General features: G+C 43.4%; 1 protein-coding gene across 1 annotated transcript in view; it reads left to right on the forward strand.

Moving 5' to 3' along the window:
- The first annotated feature begins 215 nt into the window (after positions 1 to 215).
- Positions 216 to 23,168, forward strand: part of LOC126212788 (uncharacterized) — a 344,572-nt gene continuing 321,619 nt past the window's right edge. The window contains exons 1-6 of the mRNA XM_049940191.1: positions 216 to 413; positions 1,730 to 1,887; positions 3,165 to 3,500; positions 4,829 to 5,007; positions 13,391 to 13,553; positions 17,349 to 17,526. Coding sequence (XP_049796148.1) covers positions 216 to 413; positions 1,730 to 1,887; positions 3,165 to 3,500; positions 4,829 to 5,007; positions 13,391 to 13,553; positions 17,349 to 17,526 — 1,212 coding nt within the window. The remainder of the gene's footprint in view (positions 414 to 1,729; positions 1,888 to 3,164; positions 3,501 to 4,828; positions 5,008 to 13,390; positions 13,554 to 17,348; positions 17,527 to 23,168) is intronic.

The following is a 23,168-nucleotide window of genomic DNA, read 5'->3' on the forward strand; positions in this document are numbered from 1 at the left end:
TGTGCGTGTCGTGCCTGGGAGCAGAGGGACTAGAGGGGAGAAGGAAGTGAGGAGCCGTTAAAGAGGACAGAACAGAAGGAGAAATGGAAACCAGAAGGAAGGAAGCATCTACAGGAGGGCTGTCAGTTTTGGGGCCGACGGGTGTGGAGGCACGTAGGTGTTGACTGGAGAGAGGGTCGTGTTAGCAAAACGGGACTCGTGGAAACCTGCCGGAAATGCTGGGGGACAGCAGGTGCAGAGGTGACTCTGCAGGAGCTCGAAGAGACAATCGGGTGGCGGCAGAGTTCGGTGCGGAGGTGCCTGCGGCAACAGGCAGTGGGACCCATATAGGAGGTGCTCGGGAGATCCGAGAAGACAGACGTGATGCTCGAGAAGAGGAAGTGGATGCCGATGCTCGAGAGAGAGTGGTTAAAGTGAGCTGGTCCCACGAGTGAACATAGGAGACAGAAGAAAGGATGATTTCAGGATTGAGTGACAAAGGATGGCAGGGGAAGAGGCCGAAGTGCCAGAGTGGACGAAGAGAAGAGCTCGTCGGTAACGATCCTCTCGGGTAGCGGAGGTCACGAACGTCGTCGGAACTGGTCGAGAAAATCTGACCGTAACTCCAGAGTGTCGTCAAAAACCTGACACATTGGAAGGTGTGGAAGGGGCCGCAGCTGGGCAGACGAGCGGCTGCATCGGAGGTGACGGAGTGGAGGTCTGTTTCTGAACCGTCACCCCAGATGGGAGCTCGTCAATATGTTTTTGACTTCTACCTGCGAAGCCAGTAGCTACCGAAGATGATTTGTGCACAGTGAACAAGAGAGAAAGAACAACGTGCACACGAGACCGAGTTCGACAGTTCACAGAAGAGTTCACAGTCCGGCTGCTACTATATGAAAGAATTCACAGTTCTAGTGCACAAGTGAAGTTAACAAAATGGTTCAAATGGCTCTGAGCACTATGGGACTTAACTTCTGAAGTCATCAGTCCCCTAGAACTTAGAACTACTTAAACCTACCTAACCTAAGGACATCACACACATCCATGCCCGAGGCAGGATTCGAACCTGCGACCGTAGCAGTCCCGCAGTTCCAGACTGCAGCGCCAGAACCGCACGGCCACCGCGGCCGGCTGAAGTTAACAGTTACAAAAAGTCCATGAAAAAAAATTTGTCGCAGACTAAGTGGTAGAGCACACGGAAAGTTCAAAGTGTCTTTGTTGGTACACACATAGCTGAATCTGCAGTTACCAGTTACAAAGCCTGCAGTCACAGCCCCAAGAAGCACGAAGTTGGCACTGCGAAGAATAACACAAAGCTAGTAGCGCTATTTGTCAGTCGTATTGTAGCGAGTGTAGCAAAAGAATGCCGAACTGTTACTTGTTTACAGAGCCAACAGAAGACCGCACAGTGTAATTCAGTAGCAGTTCTAGCCCATCGTAGCATATCATATCTGTAACACGAACAAGAGAAAAGTCCAAATGGCGTAGCCTGTTCAAATCTCGGGCGGACCCGGTGGGACGGCAGTGTACGGCGAGATGAGGAACGGCGAGTCGACAGATAAAGTCTTACAATGGATGTTTATTACAGTGTCACCACAGAAAGTAAAGTATCCTGTAACACAGTACTAACAAAAGTATTAGTCCTCAAGCAGAGGTAAATAAAAGGCAGAGTATAAATGTATGTCTGTTCCATCATCACGGTAGCACCGTACACGGTAGCTCTGAACCCCCGAAAATTGTACGGTAGTTGCTGGCCTGTGTAGCAGAGTGGTATTGTGCAGGCTCAGTTTGTGCCCCTCTGGTGGGACTCGTGAGTGGTCCGGAGCAGAGCTGCGACTGCACTCGCAACTGGCTGGAGGAGTCTGTGCCACAGCTCGAGTACACCGCGGCACAGGAATATCCACAGTATGTCGACGACCGCACCACCCGTCGACACGAGCTACTCCCAGATAGAAGCGCCACTGTCGTCGCTGCTGCTCGTGGTACCTCTGGGAGACGGTGGCAGCTCCTAGTGGTGCCCTATAACGCTAAGCCTAGAAACGTAATATTTGTGATCCGCACCGAATCCAAACTCGGGATATACTGGCGAGGCACGTAAACGGTCTCCGAAGGAGGAACAGCCGTGACGGAAGGGCCGGCAACTCGCAGGATACGGGCCTGCCGGCAACCCTCTCGAGTAACCGTGCCAGATCCGGAATTAATCGTGCCTACTTTGTATAATTGGTGTACAGTGGCAAAATAAAAAGAACCGGCATTCTTTACATAACCACTGATGATGTGTTCATTTGCAAAGTTACATTGACATCCGACTGTGTATTCTTTAAGTTTAAATTTTTTTTGGTCAGTGTTTAACACTAGTGTTTGTACAACAGATTATATGAGTAATATTGGTACACTTCTATTTATGTCGATTTAGTGTCGTAAATCTGTAGAACATTGCTTCCACTATTGGCTCTATCTTCAAACTACCGTGCTGAGCAGCCATTACTTGCTGGAATCTGTGGGCATCAACAGTGTTTCCTCTGTCGAAATTGATTCCACCATTCACTTTAACTTCTTCACGTCCACATGTTCGTAGTCACTTGCAAAGTGATTCGATCTCGAAAGCCATTTTACTCGATTCTCACCGATCTCACTTGCCTCTTTTCATTTGTATGGCACGTCGTCTGTCTCGTGTGTTGCATGCTGATGTGTGGCTGAATTGCTCGTGAAGTCTCTGTCTGTGTGCTACGTCTGCAGTACTGTCCAAAATGCACCGAGTCAACTTGTTACTCGGTGCTGCTTCAGGATCTGGCATCCGCAATGCCTGGCGACCATTAGCTGCTGCGTATCTGTGGAGCTCACCGTCCAATTACGTGTGCTCGAGAGTACTCACACTGTCACACGTGCAAATGTTATTCGTCTCTCTTCTGATTTTGTACTCGTACATTGCAGACGGTCCGTGACCGATCCTATAACGTACCACCGTTTTCGGTGGGTGGGAAAAAATATCGTAGGAAAACTCAATACGTTCCTCTCCCTCGACTGTGGTTACCTACTCATTGTGTCATCTTGTATTAAGATGTTTCTTTTGACTTCAGTTTGAGTATCCTCCGTACATTCCATTTGAATGTGTTTCTTTAAAAAGTATGGAGCTTATCAAGTTTTATCAACTGAATACTGTCTTTGTCACACTGAAACAGCACTGCCACCACAACCTCTGCCGCCGTCGTGATCTCTGACGTTTACGGCACCGTCCGGCCTGCCGCGGACTCGTCCCGACCCGGCGGCGGCCACCCCGAGGACGACATCCCGGTGTCGGACACGGTGACGTCGACAGGCGGTGCTGCCGTTTTGATGTCCGCAACTGCTGACACCGGCAACAGCCGGATTGACGACACCGGTGACGACGGTGACGCCAATGGAGTGGAGGGGGAGCAGCCCTCTGGCGACGCTGGCTCGGGCGGTACTGCCGACAGAAAGCCACCGTTCCGTTACGAGGAGCTAATTGCTATGGCCATACTGAAATCGTCACGCAGGTTGGTATCACTACTGTAGACTCGTGAATTCCTTCGTGAGAATACACTACACCATCCATCACACATGTGTCTTTAGTTGTGTCTTACATGTACGGTAGGGGTAAGTTGTTGTTTGGTTATCACTGTTAGCATTCAACCGCGATTCTTATACACGTATTTTAACAACGCGTTTCAAGAGACAATGCTCCCATCATCAGGTTGTAAAATCTATGTCATGAAATTAAACGGACTAAAAAGACAAAATATCATCACAAATAGTTGGGAAGTCCATAGAGTAAAACAGAATTAAAAGTATGTTGGACTGTGGGTCCTCGTCTTACATTGAAGTTGTTGACGCAAGTCGATGGCCGTTCCATAGCTACCAAATATGCTGTCACACTGTGTAGTTGTTCGTTTGGTCAATAAACGTAAGGTCAGTTTGAGGTATTTATGCATTTCTTTCACTTGTCACGTGTTCTTGTCATGCCAGCATAACTGCACTATCTAAAATCGTAAACAGCAACCGAGCCTTCTTTTTGTCTTCAGTCTTCTGACTGATTTAATGTGGCCCCAGAACTTACTCTCCTGTACCAATCTCTTCATCTCAGAACACCACTTTCATGCAACATCTTCAGTTATTTGCTGAATGTATTCCAATCTCTGTCTTCAACTGCAGTTTCTATCCTCTAAAAATCCCTCCAGTACTGTGGAATTTACTACCTGATGCCTTAACATGTCTTATATTCCTGTTTCTCTTCTTGTCAATGTTTTCCATATTTCTCTGCTAACTATTTCTGCAGAGAAGCTCCTCATTCCTTATGTTATCAATTCACCTAATTTTCATCCTTCTATGGCTCCATATCTCAAATGCATCCATTCTCATCTTCTACTGTGGTTTTCCCACAGTTCATGATTCACTTCCATGCATGCTGTACTCTACAAGCACATTCTCAAAAATTTATGTCCCAAATGGCAGTGTATGTTTGATACTCTCAGATTTTTTTGTCCAGGAACACCCTCTATGCATCTTTTAGTCTGCTTTACATGTCCTCCTCAGTTAATCACCACCCCACCCACCCAAAGTAGCAGAATGTCATAATTTTGTGAGTCCTAGTCTTATAAATAAACAAAATAAAACTGTACAGCATTGACAACAGTAGTTTTCATCTGCTTCGAAGCAGGGAAACCTATAAAACAATTTATTTTTCCATTTATATATGCACGAGGTGGATATGCAGACTTGTAAAACACACAGTAAAGATGCCAAATACGCCCTATGCTTCCAGTTCCAACCCACAGCCTCCTCAGGGTAATCTGTACCGAGCTGTTCGCTTTTGTTTGTCCGGCAGGAGAGCGACGCTGAAAGAGATCAACACCTACATCGCGAGCCGCTTCCCCTACTTCAAGCGCAGCGAGAAGAGTTGGCAGAGCTCGGTGCAGTGCAAACTGTACTTCAGCAAGTACTTCCTCAAAGTGCCGCTGGCGGTCAGGAACCGCAGGGGCAAACGCTGCAACCTCTGGATGCTCGGTGAGTCGAGCGACCGTCGGTGGGGTGGCGTTGTGTGACGTTACCTCCTTCTCTTTTCACACACTCGTCACTGATAAAAAATGAAACATTTTTAGGCTTTCAGCTACATCTGGTAGTTAAAATACCGTGAGCTTTTGATCGAGACTTCCGGTCGTTTCAGAGACGAGTGACTGCCAGTGGCTTGCCGGTACACCGTTACCTACTCTAGCTGCCGGCTGTGACGTCGTCTGTGCCTAACTTACTGCCGTACTTGCATTTGGCGTACATTGACTCTTTTGTTGATGCACTCGTTTCAACCTTACTGATTTGCTGTCGTTTTTTAGTCACGGCTCCACAGTGGTGCATTCCTGACTTACGGTAATCGGGAAATGTGTGCTTTGTGATTTTGCTGCCGGTGCTTTGTTTACACCTCTCACGTCAAATGAAAACAATTTTGCACGTTTTCATCTACAGGCACATATGGCATTATGCTAACGATAAAGAACCAAACACGAGATGGCGCAGTAATGGTATTTGGAGATAATAACCTTCTCAGAATTGGTGCTGAAGAGCTTTACCAGAATTTTACGTATCTGCCTCTCGTGAAATACAATATTTATGGTCACAAGACCTGTTTCAACTACTTACTCCTGGAGTAGAATATAAACTGCCAGTTACACAGTTTCCTTGCTTCACAAGTAACCTTGTTAATTTTTATACTGTTTGAATAGTCATGGAAAGCTTATTGTTATTAGTTCTGGTGTATACAAATAATGTTTATTTATTTATTTTATATATCCACGATATTTGTATTTCATTTTACTAGCTTTTCACAGTGCTGTGTTGATGTAAACGTGACTGGAAATGCTACGTAACAGTACGTTATGCAGAGTACAAATAATAAAAGTTCTGCATTAAAGTCATCACATAGCAAAATACTTTGAGTTCTGGAGTATTCTTGAAACAAATATTGTGGCAATGAATGCTTTATAATTTTGCATTCCTTACCTGGACACAATATGACAAAACAATTGCCCTAACTACAGTAACTCCGTATGTCGTCTCCAAACGACTTGTCACACTGTTAAACATTGTCATGTGATGCTCCACTGCACGTGCAATTCCAAACAGAAATCTGACGAAAGGTATACAAGCAGAGCAGACACTGAGCACAGGCTTCCTACGTCATCATAGCTGTGCCTCCGTAGTAACACCTGTCTTCTGGCGCTCTCTGGCAAGTGCTGAAACGAACCTAGAAAAGGTCACGGGAAAATACCGTGGATGGTGGTTTGAGAAGCATTACTTTGAAAGTAAATTTCCTTTTATGCAAGGTGAATTATGTTATTTGTGAGAACGTGCAATGAATTTCATATATTTTAGAGCATTTACTCTTGATCAAAATTTAACACTCTGAAGACCAGACATTTATATCATCGTTTAAAGTTTTACTGGCACGTTTGTGTTTCATATATCTGAAAGGACAATGCACGGAAAAAAGACAAATAGCCTATTTGTGAAAACTTAGCTTTTCTTGTAGCTACATTGTATGTATATTAATTTAAACCTTGAACTTTCCCTGTTTGTGTTTGCACTACTTAAGAGTGATGTCGCTATTGGCTGACTACATCAGGTGAACCGTGCTCTGAATATCCACTGTCATTTGCTTGCAGGATAATGTGACACGATGTCGGCTGACAAAAGCACATCGCAATCTCGATCAGCACTTCGGAAACTAACGTGCTGTGATTGGTGGAATTCCTATTTATACTTTCATAATACGAAAATACGTGGCGTACACGATGCTCCACCACGAGGATCTTACCAAAATGCTGTATTTTTTGCTGTCTTTCATTTCCTAAATTTCTGAGAAGTTGTACGCATATAAAACCTTTACCATTCAAAGGATTGATAAGTTTTACAGTTCAGAGGGAAGGTACACTGTCACTTAACATAGAAAAAGTATATGTTCACATGGAAAAAAATATTGTTTTTAATGGGAAATCTGGGACTTTTTTCCCCTTGTCTGCAGCATATACACCCTGTGTAATGAGTGGTGTTTGAGATTTCCAGCTGGCATGGACTTGGCATCTTTGAGAAAGGAGGGTGCTGCCTAAAGATTTGGCTAAACAGTCCAGCCAGTTAATACATATAGGTAGTAGTAACCACAAAAATGTGTACATAGTCCAACTCCATATGATGCGTCAACAACGGCAGGTCTGTTATATTCCACGGCGCACAGTAAATGCTAACAACTACCACCTCTGTGGCCCAACAGTAATATTATGAAACCTTAAACATGGCTGTAAATTCAGCATCTATACAACGGTAAAATTGGAGAGGTTGAAAACATGTGATGTAACATTGTCATGCAATCTTGTGGCTATAGTTGTTACTTTCTTTTGTTTAAAATATTTTTGTAACGACTGATGTAATATTTAGGATCCATTACACCTGAAGATTTAAAATTGCCAAAACTTAAGTCAAGGATTGGAATAAACACTTACTTGCAGCTGGTTGGCTGTTTTTTTCCCCCCATAGAATATTTTGGTAAATGTTATCTCTCTCTTCCTGGTACCACTATCTCTCCAGTGGTGGTGGCACACCAATAGGACCCGGAAAAATGTCTCCCAGAACCCCATTTCTTCAAAAAACGCCAAGAGAAACGCCATTTACTAGTGCGCATTACACTTGTCTCTGACAATGTTCAGCCCACCTAGAACACCAGAAGATCCTGAAGTAGATCACAGCAGAGAGATCAAAATGTCACTTGTGTAAATCCTGGTTAACACCATAGGGCAGGCTGTTCCAACCGAGATCCAGGGAGCCGGAGTGCTCACTGTGGCAGCTCGGAGCCAGCGTGGAGGGGGGGAAAGCGAACTCACTGCCCCCCCGGCCGCATGCAGCCGCGACTGACGAAGCAAACAGTGCCTCGTCGAATCCTGGATGTGGCAGCGAATTTAGAGACACAGCTCAGAAAAAAGGCGTAGAGCTTTGTTGCATTTTCGCTACCGCTTGACAAAAGCACCGACATGTCGGACTGTGCTCAGCTTACAGTCTCTGTGCGTGGTGTCGACATGGAGCTGCAAGTTGGACGTGGTACCACTCGATTACACCGCAACAGGACGTGACATTTTTGAAGCTGTTTGTGAATCAGTGGACAATATGAATTTGCTGTGGGATAAGCTCCATTCTGTAGCGACAGACGGAGCACCACAAATGTTCGGGCGTCACCGAGGTTTTGCTTCTCTTTCGAAAAATAAACTCGGGGACGAATTCGGGAAAGACATTTTGACTCTTCATTGTTTTATTCACCAAGAGGCACTGTGCGCTGAAACATTAGATCTAGGTGGCGTAATGAAAGGTGTCGTGTGTGAATTTTGTGCGGCGTCACGATATGAAAGATATGGAAGCGGAGTATGGGGATATACCTTACCACAGTACAGTTCGTTGGCTGAGTCGGTGAAAAGTTCTTGATGTTTTCTTTGCAATTCGTGAGAAAATATCCCTTTTTCTCGAAATGAAAGGGGAAGAAATGTGTTGTCTGAAAGATATAAAATGGCAATCAGACCTGGCGTTCCTAGCTGACATAACTATGCATCTGAATAATTTAAATCTGTCATTGAAGGGGAAAGGGCAGTTAATCGTTGACATGCACGACCAGATCAAAGCGTTCATGGAAAAGTTACGTTTATTTGAGAGGCAGATGAGTAATGGACATTTAACATTCTTCAATCGCCTTGCTTCTTTCAAAAAATGGTTCAAATGACTGAGCACTATGGGACTTAACAGCTGAGGTCATCAGTCCCCTAGAACTTAGAACTAATTAAACCTAACTAACCTAAGGACATGACACACATCCATGCCCGAGGCAGGATTCGAACCTGCGACCGTAGCACCTAGAACCGCTCGGCCACAGGGCCGGCCCTTGCTTCTTTAAAACTACCTGAAGGTACTACTTTCAGTGATTACCAAGCAAAGTTAAAGCAGCTCATCACGTCGTTTGAAACACGATTCCAAGACGTCACTAGTTTGGAAATGGAACTTAAGGTGTTCAGCACTCCTTTTTCAGTTTCCCCCGATGACTTGTCATCGTCACTTCAATTGGAGATTATTGATTTGCAAAATTCAACTTTGTTGAAAGAGAGGTACTACAACGCGTTGGATTTGTCACAATGGTATCGTTCATCACAGCAAAAAACATATCCCAAGCTTCACAACAATGCCGCTCAGATCATGTGCATGTTTGGATCTACGTATTGTTGTGAGCAGCTTTCTCAGCAATGAAAAGGGTAAAAAGCAAGGAACGATCATTTCTTCAGGATGCAACAATGAAGGCAATCCTCCGCATTAACGCTGCAAACACTTTGACGTCTGATATTTCCGATCTTGTAATGAAAAGAAAATGTCAAGCTACAGAGGCCCAATAAATTTAGTGCGCAATTTCTTGTAAAACATTTGTTTCTTATTTATTTCCTGAACATCGTATTTCGTGGTGCAGCATGTCACCACGTCTTAGCAGCTAAGGGTATGAGGTTGTCGATCTTGTAAGACCCAGCTGGCACATCAGAACGCTTGCCTTGCCGCCTGCCTCAGCCAGCCGTGCCACGTGCCGGCGTGCCGGCCCACTCGAATGGTCACAGCGAGCGACACGGCTCCCTGGAGCAGGGAGCGCTCCGCGGCTCACAATGGAGCCGACGAGCTGGAACAGCCTGCCCTGGGGGGGTGCATGCAGGCGAGCAACAACAAACAGGGTTTTTCTCGAGAGTAAATCGTAGGCAAGGGGGAGCAAACTACATTCAGTCACTTTTGGTTCATATACACCTTTGTTTGTTCCTTTTCTGCTGTTTGTTGGTTTAGAGCAAAGTGTCAAATGAAGTTTGTGGGTTCTCAACTTCAGTGCTAACTATACAGAGAGCTTTCGTGTGCTGTCGTGTTCTTTTTCATTACAGACATGAGTTGTTTGAGCTATGGAGTTGTCTGAAGAGAATGTAACAATGCTGACAGAAGAATGTAGATACACAGGTTTTTCTGGTATGCTTGAGATCAACAGAAAAAATGTTGAAGGGAAAGAAGCCGGAAAAAATTTGCTGAAGCACTTTGTCCAAATGGTGATTTGAAACGATGATAAATTCATTACATGCTTGTATCAGCAGAAAACAGAGTGAATAAACAATGTGTTTCACATTACCAAAAGTAAATTCTCTTGGAAGTAAAAAAAGTGAATATGTATCTATCTTGCTGACCAAAATTAAAAATATTCAAACGTTCTGGTCCTTCTCATTCCTTACACCCATGGTACCTTTAATGTTGGCGATTTTTGATGATAAAGCAAAGTCTGTTGCACTCTCATTTCAGAAGAGAACAAGCAGACGACAACAGCCAAAGGTTAATAGACATTCCTGAATGTGTGAAAACTTCTATGCGCAAGACGTACGACGACTACCAGTGTCGTACCTTAGTAAAAGATGTGGCTGAGAGCTTGAAAAAATTCTGGTCCCGTGTAAAAGTGCTAGGCAGGTCTAAGGCTTCTGTATGGTCGCTCACTGGCAGTCCAGTGTGGCAGTTACTAAGATACTAAAACAAAAGCCAAGTTTTAAACTTCACATTCAAGATATGAATTGTACACACATAATCTTGTTTGACTTCTGCACAGAGTCCAGTATGGAATTGTAATCGTTCGTGACATAGAGAAACAGATGTGAACTATGGATGAAGAGCAGCAGGCAGAATCAATATTTCTAGATTTCCAGAAAACATTTGCCACAGTGCCCCATTCCAGACTGTTAACAAACATACGAACATATATGTGAGTGACTCGAAGAATTCTTAAGTAACAGAATCCGGTACGTCGTCCTCAACGGCGAGTGTTTGTCGGAGACGAGGATATTATCGGGAGCACTGCAAGGAAGTGTCATAGGAGTGTTATTATTCTCTGTGTACGTAAATGAGCTGGCGGACAGTGTGGGCAGCAATATGCGGTCGTCTGCTGACGATGTTGTGGTGCACGGTTAAGTGTCGAAGCTGACTGACTGACTGCAGGAGGATACGAGATGAGTTACAAAAAAGTTCTAGGTGGTGTGATGAATGGCAGCTGGCTCTAAATGTGAAAAAATGTAAGTTAACGCAGATGAGTAGGAAAACCAAACCCGTAATGTCCGCATATAGCATTAATCGTGTACTGCTTGACATAGTAGTGTCGTTTAAATATCTGAATGTAACTTTGCAAAGCGATATGAAATGGAACAAACATGTGAGGACTGTGGTACGGAAGGCAAATGGTCGAGTTTGGTTTATCGGGAGAATTTTGGGAAAGTGTGGTTCATCTGTAAAGGGGACCACACGTAAGACACTAGAGCGACCTATTCTCGGGTACTGCTCGAGTGTTGCAGATAGGTAACATGTCGGATTAAAGGAATATGTCAAAGCAATTCAGAGGTGGGCTGCTAGATTTGTTACCGGTAGGTTAGAATAGCGTGCAAGTATTATGGTGATGCTTCAGTAACTGAAATGAAAATCCCTGGAGGGAAGACGTCATTCTTTTCGAGCAACACTATTGAGAAAATTTAGAGAACTGTCATTTGAAGCTGACTGCTGAACAATTCTACTACCAGGGACATACATTCCGTGTAAGGACCACGAAGATAACATTAGAGACATTAGGGCTCGTATGGAGGCGTATAAACAATTGTTTCTCCCTTGGTGTGTTTGTGAGCGGCACAGGAAAAGGAAATGTCTAGTTGTGGTGCAAGGTACCCTTAGCCACACACCATACGGTAGCTTGTGGAGTATGAATGTAGATGTAGATGAAGTAAATTTGTTACCTGGCTTTGCGCTATCTGCCCTCTAACAAACTATACAGTTGACTTGTGAAGTATCTTATGTGACAAGTTGTATATGCATGTGTTTCAGATTTTAATAATGGCAATCTGACCTTGGCAGCCTGAGGCAATGGTCATCTCTCTGTGTGTGTGTGTGTGTGTGTGTGTGAGAGAGAGAGAGAGAGAGAGAGAGAGAGAGAGAGAGAGCAAGCTTTCTTCTTCTTCTTCTTTTTTTATACCTGCAACTCAAACTCTCTGCCCCATGGTGACCAGCAATTTATCCTTTCCATATTAATGTCATTATTCCATCCAGGGTTTTCCATTGTTAGATTTTAACAGTCATATTTTATTGACAATATTTTCCTTATATGTATTTTAATAAAATTCTTAAAGTGTTTCGATTATTGTCACTGCAGACGTCAGAAATTATCTGATATATAGCTGCTATCAAAATGAGAAGCAGTTTCTCCAGTTGCTAAAGATGAGAGTCTAAATGCTAGCCTTTCTTCAGGTTACGATAGTTGTTGATAATTAGTTTTGCGTTTCTAAATTTTGTCCTTAGATTTAATGTGCATCTCATGAAAGGAGTCAACCAGCATCTTAGTAATGCTAAGGAGAACTGAAGCTGTAGTTTAGTGTTACATGCAGTACTTCCAAGCATTTCAGATTTATGTACAAACTCCAAAATTCTCCTGTTCATTAACCACTTAGCTTACTTAAACAAAAACATTGTGTTCGCCATGCAAAGTTCTCCCATCTAGATATCAGAGTTTTGCTTCGTGTGTCTAATTGTGTAGTGCTGTATCCTGTATGCCAGTTATATGCGCCAAAAAACATTAATGCCAAGTTCATAGCCTAAGCTAGTAATGTCTTCAGGTTTTTTCGTTGCTTAAATCTTCTCTGATCACCAGTGAAGTCCTTTGAATGAGTTTCAAACTCATCGGTTTCAGGTGAAGTGTCCGGTCTGTGTGCAGTTTGTTCCTTTATTGTCGCTAGACGGCAGGACCCGATGGTGGGACCGTTCGTGTGCCTCTGGAGGAGATGTCACCGCTGGCGCTGGGAGTGTTAAGAACTGGGCTGCTTACCTGTTTTCCACCCACTGTGTCTCTCGAGCTTTCAAATCAAAGTGTTTCTGACAAATTCTAGCTAAAGCCACGTCCTACACACAGCTGAGTTGAAAACTAGTGCCCCGGTTGACGAGATTGTCACGAACTCATATTTCCACTGCCTCTCTGATGACAGAATCCCGGAATCCGTTCCGTGACACGGCAGCCTCGTGGATTCGGCCCCTAGACCGCCCTCTCTCGGCTCTGCCCTGCCGAGGGTTTGCCGACCACCTCTTCCGGAGTTGTCTGATTGGCACACCACTTTGATCCAGGAGCCGTGAAGGAACGAACTGGACACGAATGTAATATTGAAGATGAGAATAAAAGTTGTCTAAATGTTGCAATAATACGACATTATGACTCAGCTGATACTCGAGATGATTTTATTGACTTAAAAGATTTTTATGTTCAGTGGTGTTGAATTGCCTGGTGTTTGCTCGGATGATCTGTCCACCAAACTGTTACTATGTTCACTTGCAGACCCACAGTACGAGGACGTGTTTGAGCACGGAAACTTCCGTCAACAATGGCGCTCGAAGCGACCCTCCTACAGAAGCCGCTGCAATGGCGGTGGAGATACCGACGTCGGAGGTGGTGCCGTGTCGTCGTCTGCCTTCCTGCACTGTGCCAGGTACGAGCACGGGTCAGTACGTTGTGAGGTGACACTATCTTCAGACACCTGAGCTGTCATCTCACATTTTTAGTAATCTCAGAATGTTTAAAGAAACCAGATGGCAGTTATAAGGGTCGAGGGACATGAAAGGGAAGCAGTGGTTGGGAAAGGAGTGAGACAGGGTTGTAGCCTCTCCCCAATGTTATTTAATCTTTATATTGAGCAAGCAGTGAAGGAAACAAAAGAAAAATTCGGAGTAGGTATTAAAATCCATGGAGAAGGAATTGAAACTTTGAGGTTCGCCGATGACATTGTAATTCTATCAGAGACAGCAAAGGACTTGGAAGAGCAGTTGAACGGAATGGACAGTGTCTTGAAAGGAGGATATAAGATGAACATCAACGAAAGCAAAACAAGGATAATGGAATGTAGTTAAATTAAGTCTGACACTTAAAGTAGTAAAGGAGTTTTGCTATTTGGGGAGCAAAATAACTGATGATGGTTGATGTAGAGGGGATATAAAATGTAGACTGGCAATGGCAAGGAAAGCGTTTCTGAAGAAGAGAAATTTGTTAACATCGAATATAGATTTAAGTGTCAGGAAGTCCTTTCTGAAAGTATTTGTATGGAGTGTAGCCATGTGTGGAAGTGAAACGTGGACGATAAATAGTTTAGACAAGAAGAGAATAGAAGCTTTCGAAATGTGGTGCTACAGAAGAATGCTGAGGATTAGATGGGTAGACCACGTAACTAATGAGGAGGTATTGAATAGAATTGGGGAGAAGAGGAGTTTGTGGCACAACTTGACTAGAAGAAGGGATCGCTTGTAGGACATGTTCTGAGACATCGAGGGATCACCAATTTAGTATTGGAGGGCAGCGTGGAGGGTAAAAATTGTAGAGGGAGACCAAGAGATGAATACACTAAACAGATTCAGAAGGATGTAGGCTGCAGTAGGTACTGGGAGATGAAGAAGCTTGCACAGGATAGAGTAGCATGTAGTGCTGCATCAAACGAGTCTCAGGACTGAAGACCACAACAACAACAACAACAACAACAACAACAGAATGTTTAAAATTCTGTATATTGTACTGATTAATTAATACATTTAAGAATAATTATTACAATGGAAATTTGCTGTTGCCTCACAAGAGATGCAACAATAGTGAGTTCGCTTGGGAGTGTGTGTCTTAGCGAATTTACACACAATGGAGCACAGTCCAGATGGTCAGGCTTATGATTTCTTGTTTACACGAGAAAATCTGTAGAATATAATATTGGATTATTAGATGACAGTTCTTTGAATCTTGAAGTTATTTACCTCCCCTCCTTCTTCTTTGAAGACAATCCTACACCATCCAGCTTGGTCTGCCTAAATTCCTTGCTCCCCTGAAGTATCACAGGTACTGATGACTCAGACAGACAGACAGACAGACCAGGTGAAATAAGGAACTATTAAATGAAGTTGACTTCATACTATAAGAATTAATGTATTTCACACTATTAGTGAGCTAAACAGAAATCTACATTATAATGATATGTTTACGTAATGTGTATACATAAACATACAGTTATAAATGTTCCTGTTCGTAGTCACTAATTATGACAATATGTTCACTTTTGTGCTGTAACATGTAGCTATAATCAGCGGTGAAAATATATTTGCGAACACTGACCGTGTGCGTATGTTTGTTGTTGGATCGTCTGATCAGTTGGAAGTTGCATTGCAGGGGAGAGTAAATGCCTATTCAAAATATAATTATTTTTGGATAGCTCAAAATGAATTTCCTAAGGGACCATAGTTTATTGTGCATTTACCAATAGAATACGGGAGGAGAAAATATTTCGCCGCTTGCAACTTCCGTCCAATTTTGACGAAAGAATTCGTGACTGTGAACTCTCCATTTGGCAGAAATTAAATAACTTCTTGAAAGAGTAAGACATAGATTCTATGCTAAATAAATAGTCCATACACCAGTTCCATTTAATTCTGAATTTATGGCAATTAATAGATGAACTTACACTGCAATGAAGGATTTAACATGGATGCTGTTTTGACTGGCACTTCACTTCTCGAAATGAAAATAATTCCTTTGACGTTTTCACATACATGTCGCCCAATAGATCTGCTGCTATGCAGTATTGCACTTTTACTTTACACTAAAATAATATTATTTTTAACAATAATAATACGGCGACAAGACATGCGCGTCCGACACAGGTTACAAGAGACAAGAGAAAATGAGTAACTGAGTAACTGTTCATCCAGAATATCTCGTACATCAAAAGAATGTGTAAATGTGTCCTTCTTCCGTCCGTTTTTCACGCTGCGATTTTCAAAGTCTGTAACTCACTGCATCTCTGACAGCACTTCGACAAACAAGTTACGTCACAGGTTGTTCACCATTTACATTCTCGCAGCATTATTTGCTAACTGTAGCTGTTGCCGAGCGACTGCTCGATTAGTGAATGATTTAAAATGATAAGGCAATCACATAATGTTACAACATCCTCTCTCTGTCATGGACAGGGAAAGGCACACAGTACAAGATTGATGAAACATCCAGTAAAAAATTAATGTTTTTAATTTTTTCTCGCTAACTCCACAGACTTCATTGCTGCGAGCGTGCCACATTTTAATCTTTGCCATACACTACAAGGTGTGTAAATAAAGTTACAAGACTGATTTTTTCCTGAGTAGCGATGCACGTGCCGACTGGTCTCACCAACTGCACCATCGGAGGGGGCGGGGGGGGGGGGGGGGGGCTAAGCGAGCCAAGCATGTGAAAACATTGCAAGTACGGGGAGTGTCTGTTTTGAAACATCGTCGAGAAATCGAAACGTCCAGAATGCAGCGCCTCTTGGAGCTGCAGTTTTCGATCAGATTTTGTGTAAAAGTGAACAAGACCGGCATGGAAACGTTTGAAATGGTTCGAGAGGCCTATAAAGAATATGCCATGTCACATGCCACGTGTTTCATGTGGCATAGGCGGTTCAAAGATGGCTGCGAAGACTCTGAGGGCAATGAACGCTCTGGAAGACCTTCAGTGTGCTGCATATTTGGTGAACTCGTGGCAATGAGAGGTACTCATTATTCATGATTATGTGCTTAGAGGTTGTATTCAGTTGTGTATCTCTGTTTTTTTTAAAAAAAATGTTAACAGTCGTCATATGCACTTGTTTTTGTATGTGGCAGGGTGTTGTATTAGACACATTTGCTCGTCACCTCTAACCTGGCAGTGGCTGTCCACTGTGCCTATCAATTACACTGTCGGCTGACAGCGAACGAGGTGCCAATCTGTGTCCTGCTGTACGGTGCTCACTGTGACAGCTACTAGATGTACGTGACACGGGTCATACGGGGAGTTTAGTTGTTGCAGTGTGTGCCAATAGGGACATCCGTTGAGCATTCTGGCAGCATGTAGCATCGTCAGCTGAGCAGCCTCTGTCATCCGGTAGCTGGTGAAGGAAGCTACCACACGGTGCCACCTAATGTCACCATTCAGGTACCACACGCCCCTGAAATGAGGTGGTGGTGGTGTTAGGTGAACCGTGATTCCCAGTCTGCACAGAGTCTCGTTCTCGGGTGTGGTGCCGTCACCTAGCAATACTGTTTTATTCCAGTGCCTCAGTAATAGCTCTTTCTAGTGTGTAAATATTTTTAATCATAGGTTTTTGTGTGGTAAAGTAACTAGATAATCATTTATTATGTTCACAGTAAGCTATTTCTGTGTCAGTAAACCGAGAAGTCAGATTAATTATTAATATACTCTTTACCGAGTTGTTTTGTTCATCTGTATTTGTTTGATTAACCTGATTTTTCAGATCTATTCCAATTTCTGATAGGAACGACAGTGCTGCATTTCAAGAAAGTAATCTTCAAAACGTTACCCACGATGAGCTGGCGACGGAGCGAGAGACGTCGGCACACTTCGTCAGTAATAGTGTTCCGACACGAGGCATTATCTCACGAGAGGATAACCACTTCCGCAGTGCAGATAATGTGAGTATGGTGAACCAAAACTTTTCTGTCTTCACATGCAGTTCCTGCCTACAGCGCATTTCACCAAAATACAACAAGCATGTGTTCATTCACATTCGTAGTGCAGAGCCTCCGTCACATGTTTGTAGGCACTGTTCTGAAGTGTTTCTCACTGATTTTGCCCTAAATAAACATTTGAGTATGAAAGATACTAGACCCGTGGTCTAGGGGTAACGTCTTTCATTCATAATCAAAACTTCTTCGGTCCCGGGTTCGATCCTCGCCACTGCCTAAATTTTGATAAATAATCAGCATTGGCGGCTGAAGACTTCCGGCGTAAGAAGTCAGCCTCATTCTGCCAACGGCCTTGTCAAAGAGGGCGGAGGAGCGGATAGAGGTTCAGGGCACTCCTTGTCCTAGGGGTGGTAAATTGCCCCTAAAGGCGGAAGAATCAGCAATGATCAACGACATGAGGATGCAGAAGGCAATGGAAACCACTGCATTAAAGACACGTAACATGTATCTACAAGACATGTGGCCTGTAATTGAAGAAGTGTCATGATGATCTCTCCATTGGCAAAAGATTCCGAAATAGTCCCCCACTCGGATCTCCGGGAGGGGACTGCCAAGGGGGAGGTTACCATAAGAAATAGATTGAATAATCAACGAAAGGATAACGTTCTACGAGTTGGGGCGTGGAATGTCAGAAGCTTGAACGTGGTAGGGAAACTAGAAAATCTGAAAAGGGAAATGCAAAGGCTCAATCTAGATATAGTAGTGTCAGTGGAGTGAAGTCGAAGGAAGACAAGGATTTCTGGTCAGATGAGTATCGGGTAATATCAACAGCAGCAGAAAATGGTACAACAGGTGTAGGATTCATTATGAATAGGAAGGTAGGGCAGAGGGTGTGTTACTGTGAACAGTTCAGTGACCGGGTTGTTCTAATCAGAATCGACAGCAGACCAACACCAACAACAATAGTTCAGGTATACATGCCAACGTCGCAAGCTGAAGATGAACAGATAGAGAAAGTGTATGAGGATATTGAAAGGGTAATGCAGTATGTAAAGGGGGACGAAAGTCTAATAGTCAAGGGCGACTGGAATGCAGTTGTAGGGGAAGGAGTACAAGAAAAGGTTACAGGAGAATATGGGCTTGGGACAAGGAATGAAAGAGGAGAAAGACTAATTGAGTTCTGTAACAAGTTTCAGCTAGTAATAGCGAATACCCTGTTCAAGAATCACAAGAGGAGGTGGTGTACTTGGAAAAGGCCGGGAGATACGGGAAGATTTCAATTAGATTATATCATGGTCAGACAGAGATTCCGAAATCAGATACTGGATTGTAAGGCATACCCAGGAACAGATATAGACTCAGATCACAATATAATAGTGATGAAGAGTAGGCTGAAGTTCAAGACATTAGTCAGGAAGAATGAATACGCAAAGAAGTGGAATACGGAAGTATTAAGGAATGACGAGATATGTTTGAAGTTCTCTAAAGCTATAGATATAGCAATAAGGAATAGCGCAGTAGGCAGTACAGTTGAAGAGGAATGGACATCTCTAAAAAGGGCCATAACAGAAGTTGGGAAGGAAAACATAGGTACAAAGAAGGTAGCTGCGAAGAAACCATGGGTAACAGAAGAAATACTTCAGTTGATTGATGAAAGGAGGAAGTACAAACATGTTCCGGGAAAATCAGGAATACAGAAATACAAGTCGCTGAGGAATGAAATAAATAGGAAGTGCAGGGATGCTAAGACGAAATGACTGCAGGAAAAATGTGAAGACATTGAAAAAGATATGATTGTCGGAAGGACAGACTCAGCATACAGGAAAGTCAAAACAACCTTTGGTGACATTAAAAGCAACGGTGGTAACATTATGAGTGCAACGGGAATTCCACTGTTAAATGCAGAGGAGAGAGGAGATAGGTGGAAAGATTACATTGAAAGCCTCTATGAGGGTGAAGATTTGTCTGATGTGATAAAGAAGAAACAGGAGTCGATTTAGAAGAGATAGGGGATCCAGTATTAGAATCGGAATTTAAAAGAGCTTTGGAGGACTTACGGTCAAATAAGGCAGAAGGGATAGATAACATTCCATCAGAATTTCTAAAATCATTGGGGGAAGTGGTAACAAAACGACTATTCACGTTGGTGTGTAGAATATATGAGTCTGGCGACATACCATCTGACTTTCGGAAAAGCAGCATCCACACAATTCCGAAGACGGCAAGAGCTGACAAGTGCGAGAATTATCGCACAATCAGCTTAACAGCTCATGCATTGAAGCTGCTCACAGGAATAATATACAGAAGAATGGAAGAGAAAATTGAGAATGCGCTAGGTGACGATCAGTTTGGCTTTAGGAAAAGTAAAGGGACGAGAGAGGCAATTCTGACGTTACGGCTAATAATGGAAGCAAGGCTAAAGAAAAATCAAGACACTTTCGTAGGTTTTGTCGACCTGGAAAAAGCGTTTGACAATATAAAATGGTGCAAGCTGTTCGAGATTCTGAAAAATGTAGGGGTAAGCTATAGGCAGAGACGGGTCATATACAATATGTACAACAACCAAGAGGGAATAATAAGAGTGGACGATCAAGAACGAAGTGCTCGTATTAAGAAGGGTGTAAGACAAGGCTGTAGCCTTTCGCCCCTACTCTTCAATCTGTACATCGAGGAAGCAATGATGGAAATAAAAGAAAGGTTCAGGAGTGGAATTAAAATACAAGGTGAAAGGATATCAATGATACGATTCGCTGATGACATTGCTATCCTGAGTGAAAGTGAAGAAGAATTAAATGATCTGCTGAACGGAATGAACAGTCTAATGAGTACACAGTACGGTTTGAGAGTAAATCGGAGAAAGACGAAGGTAATGAGAAGTAGTAGAAATGAGAACAGCGAGAAACTTAACATCAGGATTGATGGTCACGAAGTCAATGAAGTTAAGGAATTCTGCTACCTAGGCAGTAAAATAACCAATGACGGACGGAGCAAGGAGGACATCAAAAGCAGACTCGCTATGGCAAAAAAGGCATTTCTGGCCAAGAGAAGTATACTAATATCAAATACCGGCCTTAATTTGAGGAAGAAATTTCTGAGGATGTACGTCTGGAGTACAGCATTGTATGGTAGTGAAACATGGACTGTGGGAAAACCGGAAGAGAAGAGAATCGAAGCATTTGAGATGTGGTGTTATGAACAAATGTTGAAAATTAGGTGGACTGATAAGGTAAGGAATGAGGAGGTTCTACGCAGAATCGGAGAGGAAAGGAATATGTGGAAAACACTGATAAGGAGAAGGGACAGGATGATAGGACATCTGCTAAGACACGAGGGAATGACTTCCATGGTACTAGAGGGAGCTGTAGAGGGCAAAAACTGTAGAGGAAGACAGAGATTGGAATATGTCAAGCGAATAATTGAGGACGTAGGTTGCAAGTGCTACTCTGAGATGAAGAGGTTAGCACAGGAAAGGAATTCGTGGCGGGCCGCATCAAACCAGTCAGTAGACAAAAAAAAAAAAAAAATTGAAAGATAAGGACAGGACTCTTGACTGCACACTCTTTTGCTGAAACTAGAAAGGGATGTGGCTCCCACGTTTTATGCAAAGATGCAGTCAGTTCAAAAGACCACGTGTCTGTTTTTTCAGTACAATCACTGGTAATGGTTAATATAAGCAAGCCACTGACATTAATCATACATCATAGGTTATAATGTTTCTTCCTCTTAGCCTTCTTCTTCTGAGCAAATTCCATCAATTTTCGAGAAATGACAGCTAACTTGTACATCTGTAAATCGTTACATTCTCAATTACGATATATTTATATTGCTGTTATGTAAGGAATGCAGTCCTCTTTTTCAGTTTAATGTGAATATATTTTTCATAAACTCTAGAGATTGCTCAGTGGAGCTAACTGAATATTTTCCAACACCTCTTAATAGACCCAAGAACAACTGACAGGTAATTAATGTTATTGGAGAAATTATACAGGGTGTTACAAAAAGGTACGGCCGAACTTTCAGGAAACATTCCTCACACACAACAAAAGAAAATATGTTATGTGGACATGTGTCCGGAAACGCTTACTTTCCATGTTAGAGCTCATTTTATTACTTCTCTTCAAATCACATTAATCACGGAATGGAAACACACAGCAACAGAACGTACCAGCGTGACTTCAAACACTTTGTTACAGGAAATGTTGAAAACATCCTCCGTTAGCGAGGATACGTGCATCCACCCTCCGTCGCACGGAATCCCTGATGCGCTGATGCAGCCCTGGAGAATGGCATATTGTATCACAGCCGTCCACAATACGAGCACAAAGAGTCTCTACATTTGGTACCGGGGTTGCGTAGACGAGAGCTTTCAAATGCCCCCATAAATGAAAGTCGAGAGGGTTGAGGTCAGGAGAGCGTGGAGGCCACAAATTGGTCCGCGTCTACCAATCTGTCAGTCACCGAATCTGTTGTCGAGAAGCGTACGAACACTTCGACTGAAATGTGCAGGAGCTCCATCGTGCACGAACCACATCTTGTGTCGTACTTGTAAAGGCACATGTTCTAGCAGCACAGGTAGAGTATCCCGTATGAAATCATGATAACATGCTCCATTGAGTGTAGGTGGAAGAACGTGGGGCCCAATCGAGACATCACCAACAATGCCTGCCCAAACGTTCACAGAAAATCTGTGTCGATAACGTGATTGCACAATTGCGTGCGGATTCTCGTCAGCCCACACATGTCGATTGTGAAAATTTACAATTTGATCACGTTGGAATGAAGTCTCATCCGTAAAGAGAACATTTGCACTGAAATGAGGATTGACACATTGTCGGATGAACCATTCGCAGAAGTGTACCTGTGGAGGCCAATCAGCTGCTGATAGTGGCTGCACACGCTGTACACGGTACGGAAACAACTGGTTCTCACTTAGCACTCTCCATACAGTGACGTGGTCAACGTTACCTTGTACAGCAGCAACTTCTCTGACGCTGACATTAGGGTTATCGTCAACTGCACGAAGAATTGCCTCGTCCATTGCAGGTGTCCTCGTCGTTCTAGGTCTTGCCCAGTTGCGAGTCACAGGGTGGAATGTTCCGCGCTCCCTAAGACGCCGATCGATTTCTTCGAACGTCTTCCTGTCGGGACACCTTCGTTCTGGAAATCTGTCTCGATACAAACGTACCGCGCCACGGCTATTGCCCCGTGCTAATCCGTACGTCAAATGGGCATCTGCCAACTCCGCATTTGTAAACATTGCACTGACTGCAAAACCACGTTCGTGATGAACACTAACCTGTTGATGCTACGTACTGATGTGCTCGATGCTAGTACTGTAGAGCAATGAGTCGCATGTCAACACAAGCACCGATGTCAACATTACCTTCCTTGAATTGGGCCAACTGGCGGTGAATCGAGGAAGTACAGTACATACTGACGAAACTAAAATGAGCTCTAACATGGAAATTAAGTGTTTCCGGACACATGTCCACGGAACATCTTTTGTTTATTTGTGTGTGAGGAATGTTTCCTGAAAATTTGGCCGTACCTTTTTGCCTGTATACCTGAGGCATCATGGAGTTTGTCCTGTCCATCTCTTTGACACACGCAGCAGACACAACAGTGACAGTTAATACTATGTGGCAGAC

Source organism: Schistocerca nitens, chromosome 11 (assembly GCF_023898315.1).
Source record: "Schistocerca nitens isolate TAMUIC-IGC-003100 chromosome 11, iqSchNite1.1, whole genome shotgun sequence".
Lineage (NCBI taxonomy): Eukaryota > Metazoa > Arthropoda > Insecta > Orthoptera > Acrididae > Schistocerca > Schistocerca nitens.